Consider the following 12,554-nt stretch of genomic DNA (forward strand, 5'->3'; position numbering starts at 1 on the left):
TGACATGAATAGTGATTAAAAGGTCAATTAAATTAAATTGTTTTATTTCACCTTTATTTAACCAGGTAGGCTAGTTGAGAACAAGTTCTCATTTGCAACTGCGACCTGGCCAAGATAAAGCAAAGCTTTACGACGACACAGAGTTATTACACATGGAATAAAGAAAACATACAGTCAATAATACAGTAGAACAAAAGAAAACAAAAAGTCTATATACAGTGAGTGCAAATGATGTGTCATGCTATAAAAAAAATCTGGATGAATACTGGAGAGTGAAGATATCCACAACAGCACTTTGTTTTCAGAAGCACTGTGCATGCTAATCACATGACACTGTAGGCTATGCATATAGAAAGCTTGGTCAACTCTAGGCTAATGGGTACCATTAATGACTGGAGATGTTTAGCATTATTGGCTAAATGTAAATATACATTTATTAATGCACTGCACGCCACTCTAATGTTAAGTACTCATTCTCCTGTGAAACATTGTGAATCGACACAAATCCTTCCCCCCCAAAGAGACAGAACCCTCAAACTCCCACAATACGGCTTCATGCTTGTGTAAATCTTTTGAACTGTTTGTGACATTCTTCTTTGTGGGGAGGAAATGTAATTTGGTTCCATTTACAGCGGTCTAACAGAGTAAGTCGGTAGGTAGCCTTAAGAGAACTACTAGTCACAGGGAGGGAGTGTGGCGTAACTCGCATCCCCTCTGAAGAACTAGGCAGCCCTCACTCTGCTCAGCTCACACACCAAATTACATTTCAACATAAACGACTGAGTTGTGGTTTACAATTCTCCTCCAGAGCCGCAAGGAAAAGTGAGAAAACATTTCAATCAGTCCCCTCCGCTTTTGTTCTGCTGTTATGAATTTGGTGTTTAAGGGACAAAACAGCTGAATGGCAGATAGAGAGAGAGAGAGAGAGAGGGAGAGAGAGAGAGAGAGAGAGAGAGAGAGAGAGAGAGAGAGAGAGAGAGAGAGAGAGGCCTCCATAGAAATAATCTTAGGCAAAATACACAATGAAACGTATTCTCTGACAATGAAATAGGGTTTGAAGTTTTTGAATCGAGTTTGATTGAATCAAAGTGAATTGCGTTGCATCAAATTGACTGCATTAAGGAGTCAAGCCCAGCTTTCTTGGTGACGAAATGAAATGATTTAAAATTCTATGAATGCATTTCAAATTTATGAAACAGAAGATGGAAATATAAAATAACTTGTCAATGGATATAAAAAAGTGGAAAGGTGTCGTAAACAGTCCTTCACTTCTCCAGGCCCTCTCGTAATCTTCAAAGAATACCGGGTCCAGCTTTAACAGGAACCATTTAACCATAAAGGCCATGTACACTGAGGGTCTCATTCAGCTTCGCGCCTAAAGAGACAACCATTCTCAGTTAACCTTTCCCCATGAGGTCAGTGGAGGGGGAGAACCCATCCCTCCTGCCTCCTCCACACTCTCATTCCAAAGCCCAAAGAGGCTGTGGCTCATTTCTCAAACCCATCTCCCATGCACCCACACAGCCCATGTAGGAACAGAAATCTATTGGCCCCCAGTTTCAGACATCGTCTCCATTTACAGCTGTCAATAGTACAGCTTGGCCTACAATAATTATCCCCTAGAAAGGCCCTGTCTCTTCACCGCTAGAATTAGCCCTGTCCCTTGAGACCTGGAACCTGAATCTCCCATACTGTCAGATACTGTCCCCCCCCCCCGGGCAAAACAGCCCCGGTGGAGGATGAAGGCCTGAACCGAGGGGGAGGGATAGAGGGATGCAAAGATAGATAAAGTGGTGTATTCCCAGTTCTCTCCACATCCCTTCCTCCCCGGACTCTGTCTTCCCTCCACTCCCGGCTGTGTAGAAGGGATCACAGTGTTGAAGCAGGCAGGAGTCGGTTACACTGAGAGAAGAGAGATCAGTGGCCCGCTGCTGTGGAGGAGGACACAGACCTCCCCTGGGCTGCCTGCCTGGTACACCACTGACAGAGGAACAGGTGAAACCAGACGATCCCTGCCCATCTACACACGCATGAAAGCTCCCTTTAAAGGTTGACTAACCATTTAAGATGCTATTCAAAAAACGGGTGAGGGGAAATGAATAACGCAAAACACCCACAGAAACAATCAATAGATATAACAATAAGGGTCAATATCAACACAGCAGAATGTGATGATACAAAATCCAATTACAAATCAAAGAAAGCAATTTCAGAAATGTGAGATCTCCGGATATGGTAGCAGGCTCAAACAGAGAGACATGTAAGACATGCCTTAAGAAACTCCCTCTTTTTAATTGAACTGCTTCCTACTTAGATAATATAGCTGCATTTACGACCACAGCCAGATGCCCACCCAAAGCCTGCTAAATAGAAAATCCATGGGATACAAACTGAGGCCCAGCCACAACTAAACACTGTGGGTTTACGTATCCCACCCCAACATTTGTATCAGAAATATATTTCTACTTTCATATACAGCAGTGAAGTAAACACCCGTACTGTAATTCATCAGTGCTGTCAATATCAGACACCATAAGTCATGGAATATGCTACTGTTAAGTCCTGATCGACGGAGGAAAAAGATGACATCATCTCCGCAGACAGACAGGCAGCTTTTCACATGTAGTAGAGAGTCCCAAAATACCCTCTGAGTTACAGCAGCGAGAGGTAGCATGATACTGCCATTTTGTAATCAGAATAGCCGCATTTCTCGCATTACACAACGGGGAGTCTCTTCTTGTGTAAATGAAAACAAACATTTAGCCAAGATTCATAAACACAACAACCCACTACAAAGAGCATCAAAGCCGCCTGTCGGGGTACAACAACACAGTGAAATTGCCGCTAAGTAAAACAGGAAAAAGTATTGGTTTAGTAATCTTTTATGTAATAAAACTCTGTACGCCTGTGATATCATACAGCATCATGTTCCAACATAATACCCAAGCACTCAGAGTCATTTTAATGCGGTCTCCCCATTTTTGACTTCAAACAAACTGCTAGGGAAAAGGCTTTCACCTCAATCTATTGTCCTTATAGTCTCTGTGTGTCACTTCCCTCACACAGGCGGCTGGTGCGTCTGGGCCGAGGTGCGGGGAGAAAGAGAGGTGCAGAGAGAAAGAGAGGTGCGAGGAGAAAGAGAGGTGCGTCTGGGCCGAGGTGCGGGGAGAAAGAGAGGTACGTCTGGGCTGAGGTGCGGGGAGAAAGAGAGGTGCAGAAAGAAAGAGAGGTGTGTCTGGGCCGAGGTGCGGGGAGAAAGAGAGGTGCAGAGAGAAAGAGAGGTGTGTCTGGGCCGAGGTGCGGGGAGAAAGAGAGGTGCAGAGAGAAAGAGAGGTGCGGGGAGAAAGAGAGGTGCGTCTGGGCCGAGGTGCGGGGAGAAAGAGAGGTGCAGAGAGAAAGAGAGGTGCGGGGAGAAAGAGAGGTGCGTCTGGGCCGAGGTGCGGGGAGAAAGAGAAGTGCGGGGAGAAAGAGAGGTGTGTCTGGGCCGAGGTGCGGGGAGAAAGAGAGGTGTCGGGAGAAAGAGAGGTGCGGGGAGAAAGAGAGGTGCGTCTGGGCCGAGGTGCGGGGAGAAAGAGAGGTGCGTCTGGGCTGAGGTGCGGGGAGAAAGAGAGGTGCGTCTGGGCCGAGGTGCGGGGAGAAAGAGAGGTGCAGAGAGAAAGAGAGGTGTGTCTGGACCGAGGTGCGGGGAGAAAGAGAGGTGCGTCTGGGCCGAGGTGCGGGGAGAAAGAGAGGTGCGTCTGGGCCGAGGTGCGGGGAGAAAGAGAGGTGCGTCTGGGCCGAGGTGCGGGGAGAAAGAGAGGTGCGTCTGGGCCGAGGTGCGGGGAGAAAGAGAGGTGCGGGGAGAAAGAGAGGTGCGTCTGGGCCGAGGTGCGGGGAGAAAGAGAGGTGCGTCTGGGCCGAGGTGCGGGGAGAAAGAGAGGTGCGGGGAGAAAGAGAGGTGTGTCTGGGCCGAGGTGCGGGGAGAAAGAGAGGTGCGTCTGGGCCGAGGTGCGGGGAGAAAGAGAGGTGCAGAGAGAAAGAGAGGTGCAGAGGATGCAGTGACCCGCCACCGTCTGAAAAGGAGCGATGGCCACGATACAAAAGAGGGGTCAGCACAGAGAAAGGGGGAGAGGAGAGGGCTAGAGTCATTTCCCAAATAACACTACAGGAGTAGGATAGGTCCGGTGGGCCCCCATAACAAGGGAATGTGAATAATTGATTCATGTAAAATGCTTTGATATTTTGTGAAAACATCCTTTTTGAATTTTCTATGAATTCTGAGGTGTTCTTCCACTTAATAAGGATATGGATTGAACAGAGCAAAACATGTATTTGTTTGAAGCAGGACTAACATTATATGCCCCATATGTGATATACAATAAGTAATATATATATTTTTTACTAGAGTCAGCCACAAATCATATGGACAGATACAGTACAGTAATCTTGTGTTTCAGAAAATAATGTTGTCTTTGTAGACCAGCCTCTCTATTTCCATAAGTCAGTTACAGCAGAGGTAAAGTTGAAGAAATTCCCAATTGTCATACATATCACCCTTTGTTTCATACACAAATATAGACCCCAACCCCCATACGCACGCACGCACGCAAACACACACACACACACACACACACACACACACACACACACACACACACACACACACACACACACACACACACACACACACACACACACACATTCCTGAGGCCATGAATAAAAGCAGTATTTCCTTGGGGAATCCTAGCCTTGGCTTCTCCACATGAAGTGTGTGCTAGCGGCACCTGGTCGTCCACATGCCTGTCCCCCTCTGATGGCCTAGCCGTCGGGGTGTGCCCGCGCTGGACAGATGGGTAGGAGGGGAGAGGGGCCATTACCCTGATGGGGAGCAGGATTTAAAAGGGGAAGCAGGAGGCTCCACCATTATTTGCTTCAATCACTGCAGTAACACATTGTTTACTGCAACACATGCTAGTGGTAGTAAAAACACAATTGAACAGGCGACCACCCCCCCTCGCTGAATTAAAATGTTTTGAATAATTCAAGAGATGCATATGGGCCCGCTCTTAACAGTCACCTTGTTGGGTAGTTGTTTTCCTCTGCAGAGTGAATCTTAAGATTTCACAAAGCAAGAGGGACCAGTGACAAGGAATCAATTAAAACCAAATATCGAAGCTTCATATAATTACTCAAACAAATATCAATGTAGATAATCATGACAGAAAAGTGAGAGTTGCTCAATGTCCCCCTCTCACAAAATGCACATAAGTGACTGAGTGTTGACACACATTGGAAAGTGACAGGACAGTATGACCATAGAATGAGCAGTAAAATATGCAGTGTTACAATCACAGCAAAATGAGTCATGAAGCCGAGATCTAAACAAACATGTCGTAACCCAGTCCCACGTCACTAATTCATGAATTCCCTCGTTCAAAACTGCACAGGGCGGATTAGAGGAAAATAAAAGGAGGAAATAAAGGCTGAAAAGGGGAAATAAAGGAGATGACCCCCCCTGTCTGTGTTGGAAGGGTCAGGGTCGGGGTTGGGGAAGTACTCGGGGAAACACAATGATATCACGTGCTGCCGAGCAAACGGAGGAATGAAAGAGACGGAGCGAGAGAGCGACAGAAAGAGAAAGAGAGAGGGAGGGAGAAGAGGAGACCGAAAAAGAGAGGAAGGGATGGAGATAGAGAGACTTACCTGGTGTAGGTAGAGGAAGGCAGGGGGACAGTGGAGGGAGTGAGGTAGCATCCCGGAGCCGGAGAGAAGCAGACAGCCTGAGTTGGCCATGGAGCTCAGCGTGTGGTAACGGGATGCTTTGCGCATTTAGCAGGAAGATCCTTCGCTCTCTTTCCTCGCTACTCTGTCTCTTGCTCTCTCTTGCTCGCTCTCTTGTTCCCACTCACTCTCTCTACTCTCTCTCTCCTTCTGGCAGCGTACCACTCTATTTTTTCTCTCTCCTGCACTGGTCTTCCTTCTCTCTTGTTGTGGTCTTTTATTCCCTCCTGAGAATTTCTCTTTCTGTTTTTGTGTGTCTATTGCAGTAGGTAACCACGGTAGCCAGCCGCACACTGACAATGTGCACGTGCCACCTCTCTCTCTCTCTCTCTCTCTCTCTCTCTCTCTCCCTCTCTCTCGCTCTCCTTTCCTATCTCTCTCTCTCGCTCTCCTTCCCTATCTCTCTCTCGCTTGTCCCCGGCGCGACTCTGTTTACTTTGGAAGCGATAAAAGACAACATAAGCATTCAGACACAGAAGGGGAGGTTCTGTGAAAACCGGGGAGAGGGGGGAATTGGGGGTTGTAGAGTCGACGGGGGTGGGAGTTGGGGTGATAAAAGAGGTGATGTATTCCTACATCAAACAGGCCATGTGAATAACAGGGGGGATGAAATGACATTAGAACAGCAGCTGATCCTGGGCATTAGCACCTCGTGGGATGCTGCATACAGCCTTTTAATTGCAGGCTCCCCCCTCAGAGCCTAATGCTGTCCACGGTCTCCCTCCGTCTATGCAAGAGCTGCACTCAAGGACACATACAACATGTATGGCAAATATGAATTCACAGCATCCATAGAAGTCTGGCAAATGTATTCACAAAGCCCCGTTATTCGCTTTAGCTTCGGCCGTGACATCTCTCTTCATCTGTGAGCAGTAAATATACATCCGCCCTGACAGAGAGAGAGTCTATCCATAAATTATTTACGCTACAAATGTAAAGTCCCTTTTTAATCTTTTTTTCCTTCTTCTGTAGAAACAACAAGGGGTTTGATATAAAACACAATGGAGCTCCCATAAAGGCTGTGTGATGTTAGCCTTCAAACACAACCCATTTATGACACAGGGGTAGCTACAATAATATCATTGTGAATTTGGTCACTTTCCCACCCAGACACAGACAGACCATCATAATCACGCCCTGCTGTGGGAGACGACGCATGTCCACTGTGCCAAATTAACTCACTCTGGGACACTCCATTCAGATTCAATCAGCCCCATTCAGATAGTATGCAGGGGGGAAATTACACCAGGAAGGAGTTCAACTAACCCCTACTTCCTATTCATTAGCCCCAGACACTGGGACAGAGCACAGATTGCAGATTAGGGAAAACCAATAAGTGGCACAGCACAATGTAATAACATTATGTAATTGTTGGCTGATATGTTTTGTACATCTAATTGTTGAGCTGAACAGAATGGAGGGAGAAGTTGGTCCTCTGCTAAATGACCAATCAGCATGATCTTAATTGAGACTTGGATAAGGCTGAGGCTGTGTTAACTGGAACACCAGTGGTATGACTACATGTCTGCACACGTCTTGTTCAGGTCCAAGAGCCTGTGTTAAGTACAAGCAGTCGGACAGTATTACCGCTGCATGTCACTGTACTGTATAACACTCTCTGATGAGATGACTTGGCTAGAGCCAGCAGGTGCTGCTACTGCTGCAAAGAGACACATAGCTTCTCTCTCTCTCTCTCTCTCTCTCTCTCTCTCCCTCTCTCCCTCCCTGTTTATAATTCAAATGAGCTGTGTCAGATCACTCCCTTCAAAGAGAGAATTGATGGAATGTTCTCCACTGTGCCTTTCTTTGAGTCATGTGGAATCAATCTATCAAAATGTGCTGGAGATATCCTCAGTTAACTCCAGTTAACGCCAGACCTATTCTTCCAATGAAAAAAAGAAGAGAAACCATTGCTGTAGACTGTTGATTGAATACAGTAGCTGACTTCCAACACACAATGACCACCATCATCACTGTCTTCTATCACCTCCTCCTCCTGCTCCTCATCACAATGACCACCATCATCACTGTCTTCTATCACCTCCTCCTCCTCATCATCACAATGACCACCATCATCACTGTCTTCTATCACCTCCTCCTCCTCATCACAATGACCACCATCACCACTGTCTTCTATCACCTCCTCCTCCTCATCACAATGACCACCATCACCACTGTCTTCTATCACCTCCTCCTCCTCATCATCACAATGACCACCATCATCACTGTCTTCTATCACCTCCTCCTCCTCCTCCTCATCACAATGACCACCATCACCACTGTCTTCTATCACCTCCTCCTCCTCCTCATCATCACAATGACCACCATCATCACTGTCTTCTATCACCTCCTCCTCCTCCTCCTCATCACAATGACCACCATCATCACTGTCTTCTATCACCTCCTCCTCCTCCTCATCATCACAATGACCACCATCATCACTGTCTTCTATCACCTCCTCCTCCTCATCATCACAATGACCACCATCATCACTTTCTTCTATCACCTCCTCCTCATCACCATGATCACCATTTCCACTGTGGCAACCTGATAATAATCATAATAAGGATTATTATCCCCATCCCCCTTGTCATGTGTTTTTCCAGTGTGTTTCTAGTTGGCCCAGCTCTGTGATTACTCCTCTGAGACAGGACTCACACAGAGGTGGGGAGATGAGAAGCACAGGAGATGCAATCAGCTGATTTGAGACATTACTGTTTTTAAAGCAGGTGATAATATCCCTTCAAAATATAACAGAGAAACACCCGGTAACAGATCAAATACAAACAGGAAATATGTTATAAATATGGTGATTTTCCTGTGGGTTTCAGAGGCCGGTGGGGTTGTAGTATGTAATGTAGTCTGTAATGTAGTCTGTCATGTAGTCTGTCATGTAGTCTGTAATGTAGTCTGTAATGTAGTCTGTCATGTAGTCTGTCATGTAGTCTGTAATGTAGTCTGTAATGTAGTCTGTAATGTAGTCTGTCATGTAGTCTGTCATGTAGTCTGTCATGTAGTCTGTCATGTAGTCTGTAATGTAGTCTGTCATGTAGTCTGTCATGTAGTCTGTCATGTAGTCTGTAATGTAGTCTGTAATGTAGTCTGTAATGTAGTATGTAATGTAGTCTGTAATGTAGTCTGTAATGTAGTCTGTCATGTAGTCTGTCATGTAGTCTGTAATGTAGTCTGTAATGTAGTCTGTAATGTAGTCTGTCATGTAGTCTGTAATGTAGTCTGTCATGTAGTCTGTCATGTAGTCTGTCATGTAGTCTGTCATGTAGTCTGTAATGTAGTCTGTATTGTAGTCTGTAATGTAGTCTGTAATGTAGTCTGTAATGTAGTCTGTCATGTAGTCTGTAATGTAGTCTGTAATGTAGTCTGTCATGTAGTCTGTAATGTAGTCTGTAAAGGCGGAAAGCAGCAGTGATACCATTAAGACGCCATCCCCTGAGCTCCGAGCCCAGTCAGCAATAATCAGAGGCAATAGAGGCAGTGGCCCAAACAATTGGAGGCACATGCCTGTTTCCCACTGTTTTACCGTATTGCCTTGATCAATACTGACTACTAGCAATAATCATCATAAGAGATGACTGTTTACATCCTTACCTCTGCTCTCTCTGTCAGTCTACTGCATGGTTTCACTATGGACACAGCTCCCCCATCAGGAGGACAGAGAGAAACAGACAGGAAACAAACGTGTACAACGCATAACAGGAACATGATATGACCAAATGTAAACACGTTGATATATATTCAATGATATTTTATCACTCGCTGCCACTTGTTAGTGAACATATTGATATAATCAGTAAACTGATGTTCCAAAAAGATCACTGATCTCAGAGTATGTTATTTGGTCCAGATGTTATTTGGTCTAGAGTAGTCTCTCTGTGACCCAACACCCCCTCACTCCCCCTCTTCTCTCCGAGGAGACCTCTGGAGATCCTTTGAAATGAAAACAAAGCAGCAGCAGTGTTTTGTGCTGGGTAGATTACTGGAGAGGCAGCGGGGGCCTTTGGAAGGGGGACCCTTGGAGTGCCCTTCTGACAAGCCTTCCTCATTATCTGGCATCGCCATGGCGCCTCGGAACCCCTCAGTAGATGAGGGGGCACACGGACGCCATGATCAGCGTGTCCTCAGGGCGTGCAGCGAGGCGAGGGTGGTGCTCTCGCTAAAGGTCCACTGATTAAACCTCAGGCCCAGAGCGCCTGGGATCCCCACTAATTAAAGGTTGTGTCATAGCAGCCTAACATAACAAACTTCTGACTGCTGCTCCCTCTGGTTTATCATAACAAGGACATTTTACAGACTTCCCCGGCCACTCTCCCCGCCCCACCACTCTCATTTTCCCTGGCATCCCTGGCAGAGTCTTACGCCAGTTGGTTCAGGACGGGAACGGGGCGCCAGGAAGACAAGGCAGGCGAGTGTTTAACCTGCCTCTCACCCGTCTCACCGTGCCAGGCTCTTTGTGGAAGAGTCAGCACTCCTTTGTCTGGGCTCATAATTAAGGCAACAAGGTACACGCTCTCCCGCTCATTATTTCTTCACTTTGTGTGCAGATCGGAGTCATTAGGAAGGCTGTGCCACGGGGGGCTGCTGGTGTGATCACACAGACAGAACACGGAGATATGAAGGAACAGGATTTGCTAGTCTTTCTTGCACCAAATTAGCCACGTTTGTCTCTCACTTGTCTTTTAAATGTCAATAGCCGGCTACAGTTAAAGTATTGGTTTTGTCTCCCCAAAGCTGTCAAGACCTAATAACACTGATGAAAGGATAGTTATGGGTTAGGGAAGGGGCGGGTGAGTTTGTCTGTGAGATCTAAGCCACTAGGATATGCTGTTGCTGTAGGCCCTTGCTACAGACTTCAGGCTCTGGTAACCGCCACTGTAAATGGATTCTGAAACAGTGCTTGGCTTTTATATGATGTCATTCATCCTCATATGTTTTCGCCCGCCGCGTTTCACAATCACGGCTTTCTTTATTGCAAACTAATGCACCCAGTGCTGGGATCAGCAGGTTGCGTCCGGCCATCACTCACCAGCCTGGGAGAGGTCAGGCCTTTTGGACTTTTGAGCACTCTTCCGTCTTGCTGCGACACTGCAGAAAGCCTGAGGACTCACCATGCTTCCCACACAGAGCTGCCGTATATCACCTCACCCTCCCCCCTCACCACCACCACCCCTCTTGCTCTCAGAGAAAATGAAAGAGAGAGAGAGACGAAGGCTCACGGCGGACAGTCAACGTCAATACTAGGAAGCTTTAACTGACTTCCCCTCCTCTCCTCTCTGCCTCCGGGCTAGGAAGTGCCCCAGCTAGGAGCAGGTGATAGCCCAGGCCAAAACAGTGGGAGGGAAAAAGGTGGGAGGAACACAAGCGAGGGTTTTGCTCAGGCACAGGAGGGGTCAGCAAACAGGAAAGGGTCAGGCTCTGTTAGCCCTGCAGGGCCCGGTGAACCGGAGAGAGAGAGAGATGGAGAGAGAGAGAGGGGGGGGAGAGAGAGAGAAAGAGAGAGAGAGACAGAGAGAGAGAGAGAGAGAGAGAGAGAGAGAGAGAGAGAGAGAGGGGAGAGAGAGAGAGTGAGAGATGAGAGAGAGAGAGAGAGAGAGGGGAGAGAGAGAGAAAGAGAGAGAGGGGAGAGAGAGAGCGAGAGAGAGAGAGAGAGAGAGAGAGAGAGAGGGGAGAGAGAGAGAGAGAGAGAGGGGAGAGAGAGAGCGAGAGAGAGAGAGAGAGAGAGAGAGAGAGAGAGAGAGAGAGAGGGGGAGAGAGAGAGAGCGAGAGAGAGAGCTGACAGGGCAAAGGTACTGCCATGCAAGGAAATCACATCAGATCGATGATGAAATATTTACTGTCCCTCAGAGAGACGCTCTAGGGGATGTTGTCACGTAGTGCATGCCTCGGTTTCACTGCTTAGTACGACAACCATGTCCTGCTGTACCAAGGGGTCACTATTTGACAAAACAATCTAACGCACGCCTAACTGAAATGTGGTAAGTGAGGAGGAATTTCAGTAGGGTACTTTTGATTGAAAGCAAATAACAAGTAATACAAATAGCGTCATTACACATGGAATGCGTTGAGCAATGAAACGTCAAATTATTCAGAGCATTATTGTCCTTATGACATTTTCAAACTTCCTAACCTGCCTCGACAACGCTACTGTAGCAACTGTTACCATAGCGGCCGAAGGCCCGAGGCAAGGTCAATTACAACGATTGGTGCGCTGACTCCAAGTGCATTCCATTTGGAACAGATTGGTCATGCCCAGTAATGTCCCCTATCCAGCAGGCATACCTCTCACCATCACTCTTTAACCGACAGCAGAGAGAGAAACTCCAGATGAGTTTCCATCTCTGCTGTGCCACCGTCTCTCCCTCCCTCAGGGGTCAGGTGTTCAAACCATGGCCACCACGTCTTCCTCAGAGGATCACAGGGAGACGGCTGATACATCAACACTGCCTCCCCTCCACTCCGCCTCAGATGCACATATCATAACAGAGTAAATGAAACCGGAGGTGTGATTGTGTGTGGTGTAAATACAGAGTGCCTGCCAGGCTGCCAGCCTCTGTCTGGCCGAGGGTGCCCAGAGCTCCTGCTGTTGTTACCGGAGAGGCACCCACGCCGCACACACGCACGCAAGCACGCACGCACGCACACACGCACACACACACACACACACACACACACACACACACACACACACACACACACACACACACACACACACACACACTGCCACCTTTTAAATTCTCTCCACTTCACTGCCATCAAAACATAGCTTTGGGGACATATGC

The 12,554-nt window shown here is 47.3% G+C and overlaps 1 protein-coding gene across 13 annotated transcripts in view; it reads right to left on the reverse strand.

Moving 5' to 3' along the window:
• LOC110538551 (RNA binding protein fox-1 homolog 3) overlaps positions 1 to 12,554 on the reverse strand; it is a 412,967-nt gene that overhangs the window by 102,685 nt on the left and 297,728 nt on the right. The window contains exon 1 of one of the 13 annotated variants that reach the window (XM_090193728.1): positions 5,683 to 6,081. The exons of 10 other annotated variants lie outside the window; for them this stretch is intronic. In XM_090193728.1, the coding sequence (XP_090049854.1) occupies positions 5,683 to 5,808 (126 nt within the window). In that variant the 5' untranslated portion in view covers positions 5,809 to 6,081. Of the gene's footprint in view, positions 1 to 5,682; positions 6,082 to 12,554 lie in introns of those variants that run through there. 2 more of the 13 variants (XM_090193725.1, XM_036938642.2) reach the window with 2 other exon arrangements.

This window comes from Oncorhynchus mykiss, chromosome 12 (assembly GCF_057628025.1).
Source record: "Oncorhynchus mykiss isolate SJ-2025 chromosome 12, ASM5762802v1, whole genome shotgun sequence".
NCBI classification, from domain to species: domain Eukaryota; kingdom Metazoa; phylum Chordata; class Actinopteri; order Salmoniformes; family Salmonidae; genus Oncorhynchus; species Oncorhynchus mykiss.